The sequence below is a fragment of the Camelus ferus genome, chromosome 1, assembly GCF_009834535.1.
Source record: "Camelus ferus isolate YT-003-E chromosome 1, BCGSAC_Cfer_1.0, whole genome shotgun sequence".
Lineage (NCBI taxonomy): Eukaryota > Metazoa > Chordata > Mammalia > Artiodactyla > Camelidae > Camelus > Camelus ferus.
The window spans coordinates 60,417,618-60,440,304 of record NC_045696.1 but is presented as its reverse complement, the minus strand read 5'-3'; the positions used below and the strand labels follow the sequence as shown (position 1 = coordinate 60,440,304).

The window sequence follows — 22,687 nt, the reverse complement described above, 5'->3', positions numbered from 1 at the left end:
TGTTAAGAAAACCACAAGCTAATAGAAAAGAATGCAGAAGCTTAATACCAAAAAAGTTTACCATGATCAGGAAACGCGAAGGGGTACTCAGCTCCATTTCTATCAGGGAAATTACTTAGTATTGCAACCTCATACCACTTGCACACACCCTGGAAGGGCTAAAATCAGAAATATAAGTGGTACACAGTACAGTCTGCCCTCTGTATCTGCAGTTCTACATCCATGGAGTCATCCAGCCACAGATCAGAAATACTACATGATCCGTGGTTGATTGAATTTTGGCATCTGCAGATTTTGGTATCCGTGGATCCAAGGGACTGCTTGATTGCTGGATGCTAAGGGATGACTGTACTTGCAAGGATGTGGAGCAGTTGAAACTCATGTATTATGCTGGTGGGTATGTAGATTGGCACATCCACTTTAGTAAACTGTATCTACTGAGGTTGCACCCACATAAACTCTATGATCTGTCATTTTCACTCTAGTTTTATGTTTATGTAGTGTGCATATAATCACCAGAAGACATATACAAGAATGTTAAAGCAACATTGTTAGGAATAGCCCAAAAGTGGGATTTTTTTTTTTTTTTTTTTTTTTGCTGAAATCAAAACCCAGATTTCCATTAAGGTTGAATGAATAAATTGTAATACATTCATATGATGGAATGGAATACTGGACACAGCATTATAGATAAATCTTAAAAGCATAACACTGAATTAAAGAAGCCAGGCACAAAAGAATACATACTCTATGACTCCATTCATGTGTATTTCATAGACAAGACAAAATGAATTATTTGTTAGAAATCAGCGTAGTAATTCCTGATGGAGAAGGGATAGAGGTGCTTCTGCAGTGCTCGTAATTCCAAAGAACAGTGTTCTCTTCCTTGGTTGGGCTGCTCATTATACAGCTGTGTTCACTTTGAGAAGATCCATCGGACTACATGTATATTCTGTATACTTTTGTGTAGGTATATTACATTTCAAGGAATTTGTTTGTAAAATGTGGTAAGAGAACCTTCGGTGTACTTTTTTTTTATAAGCTTTAACATTTCCACGATAAGAGCAGTTAAGGCAGAACTAATCTCTGGTGTCATAAGTCTGGATAGTGTTTATCTTTGACAGGTTAATGGCCAAGTGAGGCTTCAGGAGGCACTTAGGAGATGCTGATAATGTTCTGTTTCTTGATTATGGGTGCTAGTAACATGAATTGTGTGGGCTTTGTTGAAAATTCAACAAGCCATGATTATGATTTGTTTGCTTTTCTGTATGGCCATTATTATATTCCAGTAAAAAATTTACTTGATTAAAATAAGAAAGAAAGGAAGAAAGAATGGGAAGAATTAGTTGAAATAAAATTTGCTTAGTATTGGTAATTATTAAAGCTGAGTGATGGGCACATGAGGGCTCTTTATAGTCTTCTCTACTTTTGTGTATATCTGAAAATATCTATAAGAATAATTAAGATAAACTATAGGGACAGACAGCAGATAATTGTTTGCCTGGAGAATGGGAGAGGGAAGGACAGAGGGGCAGGAGGAAGGGATTACATAGAGTAGCAGGAAACTGGTTTTAGATAAACTCATTATTGTGGTGATGCTTTCAAAGGTGTTCGTTGGTGAAAACTCATCAAATAGTCAAATAATGTAAAAAAAAGAAACAAACTTGGGTTCCAACCATTCCACTACTATAATTTTCCTGGACATTTCCTGTCCTTTCCCAACACTGGCAAACACTTAGTACTTGCAAAATGATGAAAACCTGGGTGCAGCTTCCTGTATTATTGGGTAAACCATGATGTAGATGAATTTGGTGCTAAAAAGGTGGCCACACCAGGGTTCATCCCTAGGTCTGGTTCATTATCACCGTGACTTTGAATAAAAGTTTCCTAGCCTTGGCAAATAAGGATAATTTACTTGACAAGAATAGAGTTGATTTAAATGTTAAGAGTGTTTGGTATACATAGTAGGTGCTCAATAAAAATTGAAGCTAAAGATATAAATGAGACATATTCTAGGTTGGAATGCATATTTCACCTGCATTTTTAAGGTGACACTTTAAAAAGTAGAGTGCTTGGAGCAGACCACTTCATACCATGTTCGTACTTGTAGTGCTTGTTCACTCTCTTCAGCTGTTTAACTGACAACTGAATTCAGAAAAGATAACTGCATAAAATTGTCACTAATTCTTGAGTCAAACAACCTGAATTCTTTGCATAAAAGTTATGTTATGCTCCTTGTTCAAATTAGAGCATGTACGCCGTATTTCTCAAGTGCATTGTACGTGAAATAAAAGTGTAGGTTGCAGTTCATGTAAAGAAGCAAATCACTATATTGTGACAATAGTAGAGACAGTTTTAAGGGTGGAAAAAAAGTCAAAGGACCCTGATTAGGAAAAAGGATTTTACTGATGAACAGAGTATGTTTTTGAGAGAATGGTCCTTCATCCTTTGATACTCTAGTTATTTTTAAAAAGAGTGAAAGCAGGTATGTGTTTGTCCAGTCTTACATGAAGACCACACCACATAAGAAAGAAAATAAGCTGATGACAAGTTTCTTTTTTGCAGGATGCAGTCTAGGGGATTCAGTATAGCGTCTGTTGATTTGGTAACCCTCTTTGTGCTTAATGTAGTCTTCATTGTTGATCTTTTATTCTAGAGCACTTGTTTTCAAGAGGTAGCTGGAAATTAGGGGTTTATGTTAAATTCAAAAACAGATGGACTAATTTGAAATGTTTACAACTCAGGATGATGTTAACTTAGCTCACTGCTGTTTTATATCTATTTTACATTTTGGTATTCTAACTTAAATTTCTTTTTGGTAGGGATATACTGACACCCATCTATCCAGCCATTTTACTAATTTAAAAAACTTTTTAAACCACCTCTATAGTAGATAGACTTGTGTGTTATTCTGAATTAGTTTTTTAAATGAATAGAAAATAGTTACATATGCTACGTTTAGATGGTGCTAACTATTAACTAATACTACTTCATTTTAGGTCTTGCACTGTGCAGGTGCCATCATTGGGACATCAATTACTTAGTGTTAGTATGCTTGGATAATTAGTGCCAGATGTGTATTGTCTTCATTTATTGGCTGATAGAAAAATGAAATATGGAAATTGCCATGATTATATGATGTTCAGCTTATTTTCAGAATTAGCACAGTATTATTTGTTTATTTCCTACATATGATTAAAAATTTGACTCGAGTTTACCTGGAATGTTGCTCTTAATAGAGGTGATTAATCATCTTTCAGAGTTGTCTGTCCCGTAAAGTGGAAGTCTAAAATCTAATCTCTGGTAGCCAAGAAATAGTTTTCCATCTGTCATTTGCTATGTCATCTTAAGGAAACCAAACTACTTAAAAAAAATTACACTGTAAATGTATAATTTCATAGCTCTACAAAAGGAAAGAAGAGAAGCCCAGAAAAAATGAAAGAACTGTTTCTTCATTTTCTTTTGTTGAGGGAGGTGGTGACCCCAATGTGTTATTTTTGTAAATGCACAAACGTTGCCAGTGTTTCTAAAATTTAAAATGCAGGCGTTGAAGTTTCTCTCTGATCTCCATTCTAGGGAAAGAAAACCATTCTATACTTCTAGAAAGGTAGGGTTTTAAAAAATTCACTACCCAGAAATATTACTACTTTAATTAGTTAACTTCTTAAGGACTTTTAGGTTTTTGTCAGTTTGATTGACATGTGTATGTTACTGTGGCAACTTAACAGTTTTTATTTAATAATTTATACTTCACTGGTTGTGGTTTATTCTCAGATGATTTCCTATATAGTTTCCTGCATAGCATATGGGTTCTTCTTAGACTGATAAATGAACTGTCTAGCCTCCCAGAAGTACTGTATGCCAAAGATATTCTTGTATTTCTATATGCTCTAAAGTTTTAAGCAATTTTCTGTGTGTGTGGTTTCTATTCCATGTAATTTTAGTAATCCTCCTTGTTTCCTGTTTTCCTGAATTAGTTATCTAGCTTAAGGATGTTTTCATTTGAGATACATAGCCCAGTCATTGGGTTATAACTGTAATCAATATGTTAATATAATGATAATCATTTATCATCAACCTCTTAATTTTTATTTTTAATAGCTGATATTTATTGAGCTATTAGAATGTGCTAGACTTTGTTCTCAAATAAAGATGGGTTATCTCATTTAACATTTAGTTGAGAGGTATGTTTTATTTATATCTTTATTTTACAAATGGGGCTATCAAATCTTAAGAGTTTAAATAACATGCTCAATGTCTCACAGTTAAGAAATGCTGAGACCAGCACTAAAACCCAGCTTGCAAGACTAGATGGATGGAAGTGCCATCATGTAGTTAGGGAATCTGAGGACTAAGCTGTGGGTGGAAGATCACAAGTTTAATGTGGAATATGGTGCATTTGAGATCCCTAAGTGTCATAGAAGTGGATAAGTTCAGTAGGCAATTTGGACGTGTGCTCCGGAGCTCAGATTTGACAGTAATTAAAGCTATGGAAATAGATGTTTCCCTTCCTCCCAAAGAAAAGAATATGGAATGAGAAAAGCAAGGAGTTTAGGAGGAAGCCATGAAGAACTAAAACATTTTATGGTTGGAGGGAGGAGGGTGAGCTGGAAAGAGCGTTGAGAAGGGGCAGTCAGAGGTGAAAGGGCATGAATGTCATAGAAGCCAAGGGAAAAGTGAATTCGTGGAGAAAGAAAGGGATCACCTGAGCTGAAGGCTGTTGAGAGGTCTGTTAAGATAACTGAAAACATGTAGTTGTGTTTGGTAACCTGTAGGTGATTCACAAGAGCCATTTTGATGATGTTAGTGCAGAAGCCAGATTAGAATGGCTGAAGAGGAAGAAGAGAGTTAATTGAAACTGCCAAAAATCAGATTAATATGTCAAGCCATAGTAAGCTAGTTTAACATAAAGCTATGTCCTTATCAGTTTCTTGTGTATAATTTGCCCTAATAATTATCCATGTATTTTAGTAAGAATTCTTACCCATAAACATCTCAGTGTGTGCAGTGTCTTAAGTTTTTACTAGGGAGAAACACTGCGATGGTGGTGGTGGTGGGGGTGATCTCATTGATAACTGTTAGAATCGAAATTCCAGGCTCCTAGGGTATTGGAAAATTACCATTAGTGGAATACCTTGAGATTGTTTCTTCTTCACTATGTTATTGCTTTCCTGAATTGTAAACAATATTTATTAAATTCTTGGTATTTTCATGTAAGCTTTTCCTGTTAATCTTAAAATCACTCAAATGCTGCATGTAGATCATCTTCCTTTTCCAGTAGAGGGGCTCTGGTCCTTAAATAAAGGGATTTTCTCCTAAAGAAATTTAATTTAAGTGTTTTTTTATGTTTCTTAAGGAAATATGTATCAGTCATTTTATTTCTTTTTCATTCAAGAGACATACAAAAGTTGGGAACAAGATACAGCACACATTATCACCATTATTTTTTAACGTAATGTTTGAGAATAGTAGCCAGCAAAAGTAGAGAAGAGGAAAATATTATAGGTTAAAAAAAAACCCCTATGTTTGCAAACAGTATTATTGTAAACTTGGAAAACCTATGAGAGTCAACTGAAAAATTACTGCACACCAGCAAATTCATTACAAGTGCAGAAAACCATATACTTTTGTACACATACACAATAAACTATAAAATGGAAGAAAACATTTTTTATAATATCAACAAAAAGAAATGTAGAAAATTCCATATTAAGAAATTATTAAAACACTATTTGAGGACAAAACAGAATTTGATCAAATGGGAAGCTATATCCCCTTTTTTTCGCTGATGAGAAGAGTCAGCATCAATAAAGTATATCGGTTTTCCATCAGTTAACCTGAACATTTCAGGCAACTCCCTTTTCCCCTATCCCAGCCAGATACTAGACAAGCCAGTTCAGAAGTGATTTGGAAATTGGGCATAACAACCAGGGGAGAACAAAAGAAAAGAAGAACAATGGGGATTAGCCCTACCAGGTGGTAAAGTGTATTATATAAAGTCTTAATGAGTAAAACACATTGGTTCTGGCTTACTAATAGTCCAATGGGACAGAACAGAAGGTCTACAGGTAGACCAGGGGAACTTACTAGTGTATGATTATGATAAAGAAATGATTTTAAAAAATGTGATCAGGAAAAGCTGAACTTTGCAGTAGATGATGTTGGGAAAACTGGATGGCCATCTGGATGGAGTTTTGTCCATATCTCACATTCTACCTCAAGATGAACTCCAAATGTATCAGATTTCATGTAAAAGATAAAACTATATATGTTTCATTAAAAATATGGACAGATTGGAATGAGAAAATTCAAGTAATGCTCAAAATCTAATATCTGTAAAAGAAAAGATTGATAAATTTGGCTACATAAAAATTTAAATCCCTATTAGTCAAATAACTACACCTCCCGTATGCCCCGCCTCAAAAAAAAAAAAAAGGAAAAAAATCCTGAAACTCATATAAATGACCAGTCTCTTTAATAAAGCTCTTATAAATCATCAAGAAAAAGACAAGCAACCTAGTTTAAAAAATAGGTGAAAGATAATGTACAGACAGCTCACAGAAAATGACATATAAAGTGGTCAGTCTCATACTGAGATACTGCTTTTCTCACATATTGGATTTGCAGTCCTCAGAAAGTTAAACATACTAGTATTTGGCAGGGTTATAGGGAAACAGTCATTCATACATGGCTGGCTGGTGGGCTACACATTAACATCTCCTGTGGAGACCAATTTGGCAATGTATTTCAAAGTCACAGACACATTTATTTGACCAGGAATTGTGTTTTGAGAATTTAACCTACAGGTGTACCTGCAAATGTATGAATTAATGTATTGACAAAGTTTCTATTACAACATTATTTATAATAGGAAGTGTTTGGAAATTAAAAGGGGTCTGGTTAAATAAATTATAGTATGTATGTCTATCCATCAGTGAAAGATACCAGCTGTCAGAATGAGAGAGCTCTTTTTCTACTGGTAAGATCTCTAAGCTACTGAATTAAAAAAAAAAATTGGCCGAACACTGAATAGAATATGCTGCCTTCACATAAGAAAGAAGGAAAAATTTTAAAGAGGATATATTTGTTTTTGCTTATGCTTGTGTCAAGAAACCCTGGAAAAGAAACATACCCAAACAAATAAATGTAGTTACCTATAGAGGGACAAAGATAAGAGAAAGATTTTTTTCCTGTGTAGATTTTTTTTCAAATGATTTAAATTATAAAGAAACAAGGATACTTAAGTGACAAAACTTAAATTTTAAAATGTCTTATTTCTGGAATTGCTAGTTAAAAAGGGAGAGAAGAAGAGGGAAAAAAGTGGGAGAGAAAAACATGAAGATGGTGGAGTAAAAAAGGAAGGGGAAAGAAGTATTAAAGGAGAACAAAAAACAAAGGATTAGAAATAAGGATAGCGAACGTGGATGATCAAAAAATAAATGACTATGGATGAATTTGTGTTTACATTCATCTTTGGCTGACTTAGCCATCATAATTGGTCTATTTAGTTTAGGGGGCTGTGAAAGGTTTTTGTTTTTGTTTTTGTTTTTGTTTTTGTTTTTTTAAAGCAGCAAAGGAGCATTTGTACAGATTGCTTTTAAGGCATTAATATTTCTAGTATCTTTTTGTTAAAGGAAATTTAATGTTGCTTCTAGTTAAACAAGCTCTTAATTCTTGATCATCAGTTAGTATGTAGCAGATAATTTAAACATGAGTCTTCCCCATTTAATTTATTTTAAATTTAATTACCAGCCCTTTGAGGCAAGAAATAATTTTATTTATCTTGGATGGTGTCAGTTACGTTATCATACAGTATTAGAATTACAGCTTTATTTATGTATAATTCACAATAATAAAAATCTACCCCTTTAAAGTACACAATTCAATAGTTTATAGTATATTCACAGAATTGTACAACTATTTCCACAATCTAATTTTTAGAACACTTTCCATCATTTTAAAATCCTGTACCCACTCCTTCCAGTACTAGGCAATGTTTTATCTACTTTCTGTCTGGGTTGCCTATTCTGTGTATTTCATATGAGTAGAATATATGGTAGGTGGTCTCTTTTGTCTAACTCCTGTCACTTAGCACAGGGTTTTAAAAGTTCATTCTTGTTGTAGCATTTACTTCTATTCTGTCTTTATAGCTGTATAATATTCCATGTTTGAATGTACCACATTTTGTTCATCAGTTGATGGACATTTGAGTTGTTTTTACTTTTGGGCTATTATGAATAATGTTTTTATGAATATTTGTGTTCAAGTTTTTGTGTGGAAATACATTTTCAGTTCTCTTGGGTATATGCTTTGGAGGGAAATTGCTGAGTCATATGGTAACTCTGTGTTTAACATTTTAAGGATCTGCAAAATTGTTTTCCAAAGCAGCTTCACCATTTTATCATCCTGCCACCCAAATATTAGGGTTCCAGTTTCTCTACATCCATGCTAACAGTTTTAACTGTCTTAGGGTGTGAAGTGATATCTCATTGTGGTATTAGTTTGCATTTCCCGAAAAAGTAATAATGTTGAGCATCTTTTCATGTCCTTATTGGCTGTTTGTATATTTTCTTTGGAGAAGATGTTGAGCATCTTTTCATGTACTTGTTGGCTATTTGTATATTTTCTTTCAGATCCATTGCTTCTTTTTAAGTTAGATTGTCTTTACTGTTGAGTTGTAAGAGTTCTTGTTATACTGGATATATATCCCTTATCAGATACATGATTTGCAAATATTTTATCCCATTCCATAGATTGTCTTTACACTTTAAAAAAAAAACATAACTTGAAGTTTATAATTTTAATCCTTTTAAAAAGCATACAATTTAGTGACATGAAAAATTGTATACAAAATTGTACAAACAAGAATCTGTAGCATTAAGCAATAAGTCTCCTTTCCTCCCTCCACCACTGGTAACCTCTGTTCTCCTTTCTATCCCTATGAATTTGTCTACTCTAGGTACTTAATATAAATGGAATCACTCAATATTTGTCCTTTTTGTTTCTGAATTCTTTAACTTAGCATAATTTCTTCAGTGTTCATCCATATTGTATCATGTATCACTTTCATTTCTTTTTATGCTGAAATAATATTTCATTATTTGTATATATCACATTTTGTTTATCCATTCATCTGTTGATGGATACTTGGGTTGCTTCCATCTTTTGGTTATGAATGCTTCTATAAGCATTGGTATACAGATCTCTGAGTGAGTCCTTGTTTTCAGTTCTTTTGGGCAAGTACCTATGAGTAGGATTGTAGGCTTGTGTGATAATTCTATATTTAACATTTTGAGGACTTGCCAAACTTTCTCACAGGAAGCTACAGCATTTTAACTTTTCGCTTGTGTCCTTTGAAGCACAAGTTTTTAATTTTACTTATTTCTTGTTTGGTTGCTTGTGCTTTTGGTATCATATCTAAGAAATCACTGCCTAATCCAAAGTCAAGACTTATTCCTGTGTTTTCTCCTAAGACTTTTATAGTTTTAGTTTTTCCATTTAGGCCTATGATCCATTCTGAGTTAATATTTGTATATAATGTGAGCTTGGGGTCCAGCTCCATTGTTTTGCATATGGGTATCAAATTATCCCAGCATTATTTTTGAAAAGACTAATCTTTCCCCCACTAAAGTGCCTTAGCACCTGTGATGAAAGTCAGTTGGCCATAATATAAGGGCTTATTTCTGGACTCTGAATTCTGTTCCTTGATATATATATCTATCCTTATGCCATTACCACACTATCTTGCTTACTACAGTAGCTTACTTGTAAGTTTTAAAGTTGGAAAGTGTGAGTCTTCCTACTTAGTTTTTCCTTTTCAGGATTGTTTTAGCTATTTTGAATCCCTTGCATTTCAATATGAATTTTAGGATCAAGTTATCACCCTCTATTTTGACTGAAGTGGGGTATATTACCATTATTAACAATATTAAAGTCTTCCACTTCATGAATGTCATGCAGAATTAATTGGATTCTAATCAGTTCATTAATTTTCTCTTTCATACTTTCTCATTTTGGGGAAATGACTTTAACTTATGATATTAATGAGCTCTGTCATCGACATTTTTTATTTCAAAATATGCACCCGTTCTTACTTCTTTTTAAAATAACACCTGTACTCTCCTTCGCTTTTCATCCTAGTTCCTTTGGATCTTGTTCTTTTGATTATTCATCATAATATCCTATTTCAGTTTTAGGTTAGTATTCATATTCATTTTCTCTTCTTCACTGGTTCCTTCTTCTCTACCTTTGGATAAATCCATCTCCCCATCCTTAACAATACTTAATCTTGAATGGATTTTCTCCTATTACTTCTCATCTCCTTTTTCTCATTTCTTTCACTTCCAAACCTCCTTAATAAGTGATCTTCTCTCCCAGCATTTGTTGCTTCATTATTTATTCACTCATTAACCTCTTGGACAAGTACCTTAATGTTTATGCACTTCAGTATTTCTTTTTTATAAAATAAGTGAATTGATCTAAATTAGTTGTGTTAGATTCTCATTCTAGCCTCTAAACCCTTGGAGTCCTTGCTCAGAGCCTCTGTACAGAAGTGGAGCTGTTCTGACCTGAGTTTGGGGTGACAAGCTTAGAACCAACCATTTGCCACACCAGCATCAGCCTTTGGAGGTCTCTATGGAACCCCTGAGAGCACAGTTTGAAAACCATTGCAGAATCCCTTCAACCCTAAAATTTGGTTAACTCCATAGCAATTACAAAAGTTGTGTTCTTGAAAGTTCGAAATAATTTTCTTGTTGCCAGATTAAATTCTCTTCTCCTGTACATTTTATAATATCTAAACCCTTGATTGCTCTGTTTATCGCCACTAAATTTTCTTTCCTTGGCTTTAATCACATACACACAATCTCTTTAAGGACTATTCAGCTTAGATTCTAATACTTCCAAGAAGCTTTTCCAAATCATACCAGTGCATGATAACATTGTTTCCACTAATATTCCACTGTAATAATCATTTATGCCATTCATTTGGTACTTAAAAATTGCACAAAGTATTTTGAGCTACATAAAGATAATTTAGGCCCAGATTATGACCTAAAGAAACATAGTCTAGTAAAAACAGAGTTGTACAAAATAATTACTAAGATGAGAATAATGAGTGCCATGGAAGAAATGCAGCTAAAGTTCAAGAAGATAAAGATACCTTTCCTCTGGGGGAATAGGGCAAAGGGTCCCAGAGGAGATCGGTTGGGCCTTGGAGGGAATGTAGTGCCTGAACACATAGAGGTGGGCATGCCTGACTGAAGGAGCAGTGTGGATCGAGGCAGAAGTAGAAAAGCATGAAATGGTAGGTTCATTGATTTGGCTGGAGGAAAAGGTTAAGAAGCAAACCAGTGGGATATAAAGTTGTGAAGGTAAACCAGAGCTGAATATAGTTTTGTCAGTTGTTTCTTTATAATATGTGGACCTTGTTTTCCCAATTAGGTCAAAACTCTTTGAAGACAAAGAGTTTTGTATCTTATACTTTTAACCTCCTGCAATGGGGTTATGAGTGGAGGAGACATATTCAGTAAACTTTTGTTGAATGTATGAAAAGTACAAAAAGTAGTTTCCCAAACAAGCATTGTTCATGATAACTTCTTGTTACACCCTTCTGTTTACTTAGGCTGTAGCTTTATCAGTAACAACTATTTTTGATCTTCTTAGTAATGGTTCCTTATAGCAAAAAAGTCCTCAAACAGCACTCAATTTAATTTATTCCCAAAGGAGAGTATGGCAACTTTAAAAGCCATTTATTTATAGGTTCTTGTGGTAAAGTAATTCTTTATTTTCCAATATTTTTTATGTTTTAAACTTTTTATATCATGTACCAGGTGAAAAACCATTTCGCTGTGATGAATGTGGTATGAGATTCATTCAAAAATATCATATGGAAAGGCATAAGAGGACTCATAGTGGAGAAAAACCTTACCAGTGTGAATACTGTTTACAGGTAAGAGGTGGTTTGAATTTTTTCTTAACCACTTTATTGAGGCATGACTGACATTGAGAGTCTTTTATCTGAAATTAAATTATAAAGTAATTCTAATAAATGTAGAAAATGGTACTACTCAAACTGCTTGAAGAACTTCCTAACTGTTGTTGATTAGGTTTATGACAGTTTGTTCAGCAAATTAGTTTGGAATTGCTCATATTATTATATCTATCTTTATATTAATTGCTGTTTTTCTTTTCTTTTCTTGGTTGACCAAAACACAAACTAAAACAAAAAACTCACTTCTGAACTTTGAAATCAACAGTATTTTTCCAGAACAGATCGTGTATTGAAACATAAACGTATGTGCCATGAAAATCATGACAAAAAACTGAACAGATGTGCCATCAAAGGTGGCCTTCTGACATCCGAGGAAGATTCTGGCTTTTCTACATCACCAAAAGATAACTCACTGCCAAAAAAGAAAAGGCAGAAAACTGAGAAAAAATCATCTGGGATGGACAAAGAGAGTTCTTTGGACAAATCTGACCTGAAGAAGGACAAAAATGATTACTTGCCCCTTTACTCGTCAAGTACTAAAGTAAAAGATGAGTATATGGTAGCAGAGTATGCTGTTGAAATGCCACACTCTTCGGTTGGGGGATCCCATTTAGAAGATGCCTCAGGGGAAATACATCCACCTAAGCTGGTTCTCAAAAAAATTAATAGTAAGAGAAGTCTGAAACAGCCTCTGGAGCAAAATCAAACAATTTCACCTTTATCCACTTATGAAGAGAGCAAAGTTTCAAAGTATGCTTTTGAACTTGTGGACAAACAGGCTTTACTGGACTCAGAAGGCAATGCCGACATTGACCAGGTTGACAATTTGCAAGAGGGGCCCAGTAAACCTGTGCACAGCAGCACTAATTATGATGATGCCATGCAGTTTTTGAAGAAGAAGCGGTATCTTCAGGCAGCAAGTAACAACAGTAGGGAGTATGCGCTGAATGTGGGTACCATAGCTTCTCAGCCTTCCGTGACGCAGGCGGCTGTGGCAAGTGTCATTGATGAGAGCACCACAGCATCCATCTTAGATTCACAGGCACTGAATGTGGAGATAAAGAGCAATCATGACAAAAATGTTATTCCAGATGAAGTACTACAGACCCTGTTGGATCACTATTCCCATAAAGCTAATGGACAGCATGAGATAACATTCAGTGTTGCGGACACTGAGGTGACTTCTAGCATATCAATAAATTCTTCGGAAGTTCCTGAGGTCACCCAGTCGGAGAATGTTGGGTCAAGCTCCCAAGCATCCTCATCAGATAAAGCCAACATGTTGCAGGAATACTCAAAGTTTCTGCAGCAGGCTTTGGACAGAACTAGCCAGAATGATGCCTATTTGAATAGCCCGAGCCTTAACTTTGTGACTGATAACCAGACCCTTCCAAATCAGCCAGCATTCTCTTCCATAGACAAGCAAGTCTATGCAGCCATGCCCATCAACAGCTTTCGATCAGGAATGAATTCTCCACTAAGAACAACTCCGGATAAGTCCCACTTTGGACTAATCGTTGGTGATTCACAGCACTCATTTCCCTTTTCAGGTGATGAGACAAACCATGCTTCTGCCACATCAACACAGGACTTTTTGGATCAAGTGACTTCTCAGAAGAAAGCTGAGGCTCAGCCTGTCCACCAAGCTTACCAAATGAGCTCTTTTGAACAGCCCTTCCGTGCTCCATATCATGGATCCAGAGCTGGAATAGCTACTCAATTTAGCACTGCCAATGGACAGGTGAACCTTCGGGGACCAGGGACAAGTGCTGAGTTTCCAGAATTTCCCTTGGTGAATGTAAATGATAATAGAGCTGGGATGACATCCTCACCTGATGCCACAACTGGCCAGACTTTTGGCTAAAAAAATGTGTAAATAATACTGGCACTTTAGAACAGATTAATCAAGAGTGGGGTTACTCTGTGTAAAATGGAGTGCTGTACAGATTTAAGAGCAATGCGTTATAACAAGTTAAGCTGATATGAATAGCAAGATAATCCAATAACTGCATTTTGTTTGGTTAGTCAGCATTCTTTGAACTGCCTTACATGTTGTCACCTTTATAGAAGCAATGCATTACTTGTTTTAGATCAGAAACTTGCTATTCCACCTACATCAAGTTTAAAAGGAAAAAAAAAGACTTTCGCACAATTGTTTCCTAACTGATAACATTGTACATTCTTAGGAGATTAGTAATTGTGTGAAATTTACTCATACTGTTTCTAAGTTTTTCAGCATAGTCATGGCACTTCAGCAGGGAATCTGAGTATACTTTACAGAGTGAACTTATAAGTTTAAATGTCAAGAGAATTATGGCTTAAATAAATTAGTATGTCCTATAGGGGGAAAAAAAGAAACCAAGAAACCACCTTTTAAAAAGAGCGATATGCCATATACCCTTGATTTTCATTTTGCATTATGTTGACATGGTTTTTTTTTTGAGAAAAAAAAGTAATAAAAATCTGATAGTCTAAGACTCCACTATTTAAAAGCCTAATTACTTTTAAAATATGCATACTTTCTAAACTTTTACCAAAATGCATAACTGTTGAAGCGTTCACTTCTCTATGAAAGTATGCATATTGGTGTCAGTTTCTTTGTACAGTTGTACTTAGATATTTTTTATGATTTTTCATGTGCAGGTATCAAGGTTTTGAAGTTTTAGTAAAAAGATATTCTGTAGATTACATTCCCAAGAACATAATGCTTACACAAAATGTATATTCCACATTTTAAAGCTTAATTGTATTTTACTTTACCTATACACTTCAGTTAACATAGAGCACTTAGAATCTATTTGGTATTTTTGATTTCTCAGAGTAAAAAAAATTAGATTTTTAGGTTTGATATGGTTGTGTCATAATCATCTCATAATTGAAATTTTTAATTTTTGGCAATAAAAGGAAATTGGGTATCTTTGGAACTGTAAAACCTGGTTTAATCCTTCTCTTTCTAGAATCTTGATAGATTGGATAATTAAACAGTATCCAGAGAAACTAAAGAAATGGGCATTTTAATTGCTTATTTTATCTTGAGTTACTTTTTAATGAACACTGCTCATTACAATTTTACAAACCAAAAGTGTTTACTAATTCTAGTAACTTCAATTTCTTTTTCAGCTAGATGAGTGATCGGAAACTTTTTGTTGCATTTCAAAATCTAAATAAACTACAGACTTTATCCTTATACCACGAATGTTTTTTTTTTTAATATTTGTCTTAAAATGATACAGCATGGTACAATAAACAGTGCTTTTATACATATATACATATTATATATATACTTTTCTAAAGAACAATGGTTTGAGTTACACTTTGGACAGTTTAATTTTTGGAAATTAACATTAGTTATATTGATTTTATTATCTTCCTTAATTTGTTCCAACTTTTTGGTTTCTTATTTTAAATTTCCACCATCTTTGTCACAATGCACATATTGATAGAGCACCAGTGATGATCTAAAATTAGTACCCTTGGATGATGAAACTGTTAATTTCCATTCTAACTTTTAGATTGGCCTTACAGATCTACAGCCTTTGTTTCAGTATAGAATGTTATACACTTAAATTATTTTTTTCTTTTATTTAATGTTATCCCAAGACTGTTCTCATAAAGAAAGGGAACAAAGAAATAGCCACCCTTAACATCTTTTACATTTATTTTGAATATATTGGTGTTTTTATGATAAGGAATGTAAGTTATGTTTAATGTGGTTTCCTCTACACTTTGGTTATTAAACTTTGCTTGAAGTATTCTCCCATTTGACAGCTGTCTTTGCTGCCAAATTTTTCTAGAATTTTAGACTTCTTTGAAGTAAATATTTAACTTCTGCCATTATTGACTCTGAAGAGTGGTGTGTGTCATGTTGCACATCACAACCTCAAGAAGGCTTCATTCAGGCAAGCCCTTGCCCATGGAACTGTGCTCACCCTCGGGAGGCAGTTGTGTTTTTCACGTACTGCTATCGGATGGTAGTAGGCATTATTTCCTGAGTTGGCTTTTTGTTTTTTTTTTTTTAAGCCCAATCAGTATTTCTGCTCTGTTGAGAACGTGTACAGCATGAAGCTTTTTGTTTGTTTGTGTTAACATCACCAGCACAGTTTTTAGAATGTGGCTCTACTGCTGAGCAGTTAGGGGAAGCTAAGGAGGGAAGGCCTTTGAAAGTGGCAGTCACGCAAGCAGAAGTTCAGGTGTTGTATTCCTGTCTTCAACACATTTCTTTACATAATGGCAGACTTTTCTACCACATTATAAGCATTTTTGAGATAAATGATACTTTGGCATAACTTACTGACTTACCACTTAAGTATAGTCATTGCTCTCTTACTGTGAAATTCTGCATGCCTACCAGAGTTACCTTGCATTTATCATATGATAAATATCTCAACATCTCCCCACTTTGGTTCAGAAAGTTACTTAATTTCTATCTGGGCATTAATAGAGAAAGCAAGTAGCCTTTTGTGCTACTTTAAATCAGAATATTGAGGATATGAGATATCCTTTTGCGATTTTTTTTTTTCATTTCTCTCGGTGAGCCAATTGTTCTATGAAAACATGCTCTTACACCCTTAAACTTGGTGAAGTGTGAGTGAGGTGTGCTTTCTTAGGACACATTCTCACATTTGGAGATTGGAAATACCACATTAGATGAGGAAATATCTCTGGAACATCTAAAAGTGTGTGTATGTGTTTTTTATTTTTTAACTTATTGCACACATATTTCATTTGGTTCAGAATACTTGAAGTGGCTCTTAGATTTTTTGGACCTACTTGCAGATTTTCTAGTTGATACCGTAGGAATCCATCCTTTTTGCTCTGGCTGAGGGTGGTCAGTGGTTAGGAAGTTTCCTCGTTCTGAGAGGCAAAAGAGGCCTTGTGCTCAGGGTAGGCTTCCATTTCCACAGGCCAGAGAAACTTGCAAAGTGCCAGCTAAGTTAGCTATCCTGCCACTTCTTTCATTTTGTTAATTTGGGTTTTTAAAGGGCTGTTTAAAAAAAAAAAAAAGCCGGGAAACTTTAAAAGTAGGCATTACTGTAAAACTACATTTCTTAGGCTTAGAACATTTTAAACTAGAACTCGTTTTTCACAGTATACTTACTTGAAGAAGCACTATTATAATCAATGAGCAACTTTTTGACTCTGCCATTTAATTTAAACCTTTTCCGTTTCAAATTGCTTTATTTCAGGGAAATAATTTTCCAGTTTTTGCTATATTCTGCAAATAAAAACCATATGTTTCCTTTTTTCACTTAAACTTTTGGTAGGAAACAAACTAAAGCAGACAAACATTTCTTGTTGTGTTTGTTGCTTTCTTTAATCCAATGGATAAAAAAGTAAAACCCTGTAAACATTATTTTATTTTTTTATGCAATACCATGCTGTAAATATGGTTCATCAAATAAGGATGTACCTGTGATTGAATCTTTAATTCTGCACAGTTAGAGTTTATATATAAACGTGTCTTGACAATCAAGGACTTTTATGTGAGTCTTCCTTTATGATGTTTATTAATGTTATGCATTCCATTTGTTTTGAAGTGAGTACCAATGTGCTAATTTGTATTGTCTGAAAGTATGTAATGTTTTTACAGCTTGTTTTTAAGAATCTGTAAATATGTACAAACAGATCACAGTACTGCTTTATGTTAGAAGGCATATGATGTTGTACTGTATGTAAGCAATAATACATAGCAGTGCTAACTTTACAAGTAGCATCAGGAAAGTTCTAAAAACATTTCAGAGTTATTAATTATCTTTATTTCATTTAATAATGATTATCTTTAATCAGTTTTATAAGCAAATTCCATTGTTCCTCCTATGGGAACATAACACTGTTTACACAGCATAATTGAAGTTGCAGGGGAGACAGGCTAAATCTGACTTCATCTGTACTCATTTTCACTAAGCATTGAATGGCCTTACCACTCTTCTGCAAGATGGAGGAAGACCGCAAAACTTAGTGCCCATCACACTGAAGGAAGGGGGTGTGTTTTTTTTTTTCCTGCTTCTGTACTGCTACCTAACTTTGTGGTTTGCTTTGGATTTTAATATTTGTTTCTGTTTTAGATTCAAGCCCATAAGTTTTGAGGTGACTTCAGCTCCATTGTGAAATAGTTCTCTTCATATTTCAATAGCTACATTTCAAGAATTCTAAACTTTCTACTTTGATTTTTAGATACTTATTTTTCAACCTTGATTTCTCAGCTGATCAGATGAATTTATTCAACTTCAATACAAAGAAAGACAAACCTATTGTAGTTTGAATTGAGTAGATTAGTATACTGTACAGAACAGCTAACTATTTGAACACACACATCACTGCTTTAGAAACAAAACCGCCAATTTATAAATGTATATGACCTACATTTTATAGGAAAAATGTTTTTAAATGCTAGTCATTTATATAATGTGCTTTGAAGGATTTGCTAGTCCACTTCTGTCACTTTTTAGTACACTGGTATCTTTTATATGTAATGTATGCTTTTTATTATTGTAGCAAAGCATTTCACTAGAAAGAATTTTGCAACAATATGGGGGAAATTTTTCATTGTTGGATTTGAATTATACTGGATTTTATCTGTGTAGTCTTAATTGTCTTTATTTTAATACTGTCTGGAAGGGAACTTGGTATCCAAATAAAGCAGGTAACCTCATTTTACTTCAAGGGCATACTGTGTAGTGCTGAATTTAATCTGGAAATCTGATGATTTTGAAAAGAAAAACAAGTTTATAAAATTGTACAGAAGAAATTAAATGTGTAATGGAAATCCTGATGGTGGAGCACGTTGAATTTTCTGATATATAGTGTTTTCCTGGGATCCCCTATGCCTTCTTTGTATTTCAACTAATAAAGGAAAATCCCTGTCATTGAAACTGGTAGGATAATAGGATATTCTGATTATACAGTATTACTCTTCCTGTCCCGTTTTCTGACCCTTTCTCAATCACTGTAAATTTTATTTTCTATTTCTTAACTGATAATTAAACATGTACATAATATAGACATTGTTGTATAGAACTGAATGAATTGGGTTGCTAAGCTTGAATGCGTAACTAAGCGGCAATATTATGGGTACTGAGAATTTATAAAATGCCAGAACCAATTTACAGGTGAAAGGGGAGCGTCATGTGTCCTGGGGAGGTCACAGCCGATGTTTCTTCAGCCCCCTGGGAAATCAGTGTGAAAGAACGACAAACTCAGTATCTGACACAAGTGGGTTTTTCCTTCCCCACCTCCCCTCCAAATATATGAGCACTAAATTTCAACGTCTACTCAGGTGAAAATTGCTTTGCAATGAAACTTATCACATTGAAATTTTCACTGTTAAATAAAAAGATATTTGTGATATTTTTAAATACAAATTTTCACATCAGTAGTCAACAGCCTGGCAATTGAAATTCGGTAAGTAAATATATTTTAAAATACATTTTACCTTCCAAAGAGAATTGTTTTCAAACAATTGGGAGGATTTTTTGTTGTTGTTTAAATGCGTTTTTTTATTGTCATTGTAAAAATAAAATTTTGCTTGACCCCATATTATGCCATGAATGAATTGCTGAGCCTTTATAATACAATGAAAGCTTGTTTCATGCATAATCATGGAACACAGAAATGTTCTTTAAACTGACCTATTCATTAAGAGGTTTAACGAGTTTCACAGCTTCTGGCATTACTGTCATGTAGTTAACCTTGCCATTTGGAGTTTATAATACTATTTTATGTATTGTGATACTAAAGGAAGTTGTTTTGTTTTATTTTTAATTGAATTATTAGACTAATTTATATTTGCAAATTCTGCATTTTAAATGTGGACACTGGCTGTTTGAAAAATAAAATACAGAATTCAGTTTTATGAATAATTTCCTAGCTGAATTTTTCACAATATTCTGAACCAAATAACTAATGGTAAATTTATTTAAAAACCATGGTAAGAGTAATAGTAAAAAGAGAAAAAAAGATGTCTGAATGGAATTAACAGTTCATTAGACAAACTGGGTAACAGCAGGGCCTTTACTGTAGCTCTGTGTAGAATGTTACTATTAGGCAGTTCTAAAATGCAGGAGTCAAATGTTAACTGTCATCCAGTATTTTAGACTTGAAATATGTCTAATGTGGAGCTAAGAATATATGTGATTTTTTTCTTTATGGATAATACTCAGTTAACTTACATGGGATTTTCTTTTCCATTAGTGAAGATTTGTTTTCATCCACTTACCTCCTTGCCGGTTCCCCCTGCCTATCTTGTGGCCAGTGGGACACCTTGTAAGAAAGCTGTCTGCAGCTAGGAGTGCAGTTTGGGTCCTTGGGACAAACAGAAACGAATTGGCTTTTGCAGGGGTTAGTTCCAGGACCCTGACTTTATTAGCATGGTGCTTTAGCTTACTGTATATGTTAACACCACTGATAGTGTACTACTCTGTTTCCTAGATCCCAGTTTTTCTTGAATGATAGGAATGGTAGGGAGAGGGGTGGTGAGATACTCTGCATGATAGTTCTCCCACCTTCTGAAGACTATGAGAAAAAATAAAATTGAAATCACTTGAATTAATGTGTTACGTTACTGAGTCTTACTTGACATTTTATCATGCGCAAAAGGAGTATGAAGATTTTTATAATTACATGTTTGGATAGAATTAAATTTTTCTGCAGAGTGCTAGCAATCCCACACGCTTTGATTAACCTGATATGGTATTGGAATCAATTACATTCATTTGATGGATAAAGAATCAATGGAGTGGAAGAGTTTTAAGTGAACTAAAAGTAAATTTTGAGTCTCAGAATTTTAATTCTTTTGTCATTTTCAAATGGCCTTAAAAGGACATTTACAGTAAAAACATTTTATGAACACACTCATGCAGATGTATATGCATATGAGTAAGAGCTGGGATGTGAAATGTGATACTGTAAATGACAATGACATTTTCAAAGTGATTTTTCAAACTACTAGAAGAATCCAAGTTTAGAAATGGTCTTGAATTGTGAAATAGAGAATATTTGAGCCTTTGCATATCCACCCATTTATTCAGATGAACTTTTAAAGTTGTAACTTTCTTAATTTTCCCTAGCTTCTCCCGTTCTTAGTAAGATTCTGAAACTATGATGCCTGTGTCAAAGTGGTGAGGGGGACCAAAGAATGTGTAATTTGTGATAGTAATTGTGTTTTCTGTTGATCTGAATCCTTGCTGGGGCATAGTATTCAGCACTGATCACCTACTTTGTAACAGGCATTGTGCTAGATGCAAATAATAAATGGTTGAGGCTACTAGCTTCTTTATTTGAGTATCTGAATGGTATAATGGTATCAGTTGCAGGATGCAATATTGTTGTACCTTAGATTATTAAAGCGAATATTCAGTGTTATGTTGAGTGCTGTTCTACTTAACAAATGGGTAAGTAGTAGTGTTTCTCATTTTAGGGTATTTTCTAGACAAGTTGAATAAATAAGATCTAGAAGATAGGAAATACATACAAACAGATACAGTGGAAATGGAAGGCATTTTTAAAAAATCATCCCCTAATTAAAATATTAAACTTATGAATAGGATTCAGTCCTGGGCCATGGAAATGAGACAGTAGGCTTTGTTCAGAAGCACTGACCTGTTAACAGAAATGGAAGATTACCACTATAGGGATTCACAAACCTGAGGGTGAAAATGCACTAGAGGATCACCTATATTTCAGTGGGGTGTTGGGAATGGATGCTGGAGGATGCTTTCCTGAAAGCAGGAAAACCAGTGCTCTTAGTCATTCTAGCACATCCTTCACGGAATGGCATTTTAAACCTGTTGAAATCATGCACTGTTGGTTAGTACCCAGACGATGATACTCCACAGGACCCTAATTATCTGGTGTTCTCTTTTCCTTAACCATTTTCTTCAAGGTGTTCAGGCCACTGTAAAAATTTCCCTTTAAACCTCCAATATGATGGTTTTCCTTTGTTTCTTTATGGGAACTCCTGCACTGTCACGTAGCTTGTCGGTGACAATATGAAGGTTAAGACTGATAGCTAGAGCACAAAATTAAATGTTAAAAAGAGGACACAACTGAGTAGATGCTTTCAGAACAACTGGGGACTCCACAGGAGACACTGGCTGGGAGCCCTTGCCTGTGCAGTTTGTGGAGTTGGCCCTCGTGGTTTGAGAGCAGGTGACGGCACTCAAAGGCAGCGTAACCAGTGCTGCACTGGACAGCTTCAATGAGCTGTGCATGGCTTTGCTGAGGAGGATTGTGAGATGGAGGACTGTAGCTGGTGATGTTCTGCAGGCTGCATGGGCAGATAAGGAGCAGTGAAATGAGCAAGGGACGTAGACCTTCGAGTTGTGGCTCTGCCTTGATCTACCTATATAACGTTGTACAAGTCACTTATCCTTCCTGAGTCTCAGTTTTTTCACCCGTAAGATGGGGATAATAAAAATCCCTTTGAGAGCTGCTGTGAATATCAAATTATTTGAGATAATATGTAAACTGTAAAAGCACAAATGTTCCCTAGTTTGGATTTCAGAAGTGGCACAAAGGCAAGGCAGAACAGAGTTGGACAAGTGTTGGAAGTTTCGTTTCATGAAAAGCAGCAAATGGAATAAATTCCTGACTTGCTGACAATATCATCTTTCAGAAACATCTGAGAGGATCTGCCTGTCTGGATTTAACTGACCAACAAGGAATAACTAGTTAGTGAGGTTGAAGTGACAGAAATTT

General features: G+C 34.6%; 1 protein-coding gene and 1 long non-coding RNA gene across 6 annotated transcripts in view; one reads left to right on the top strand and one right to left on the bottom strand.

The window, feature by feature from the left end:
* The window catches only part of ZNF148 (zinc finger protein 148), a 106,479-nt gene extending 87,485 nt beyond the window's left edge, over positions 1-18,994 (top strand). For 4 of the 5 annotated variants that reach the window (XM_032480853.1, XM_032480856.1, XM_032480854.1 and 1 more), the window contains exons 8-9: positions 11,832-11,950; positions 12,258-18,994. In XM_032480853.1, coding sequence (XP_032336744.1) covers positions 11,832-11,950; positions 12,258-13,856 — 1,718 coding nt within the window. In that variant the 3' untranslated portion in view covers positions 13,857-18,994. The remainder of the gene's footprint in view (positions 1-11,831; positions 11,951-12,257) is intronic. The other variant, XM_032480859.1, reaches the window with a different exon arrangement.
* Positions 875-22,294, bottom strand: LOC116664037. The gene is made up of 3 exons (XR_004320317.1): positions 22,144-22,294; positions 9,200-9,205; positions 875-885 (listed from the first exon to the last, which is right to left on the bottom strand). It is a non-coding gene; the product is annotated as an uncharacterized LOC116664037 (long non-coding RNA).
* Between the last annotated feature and the right edge of the window lie 393 nt (positions 22,295-22,687).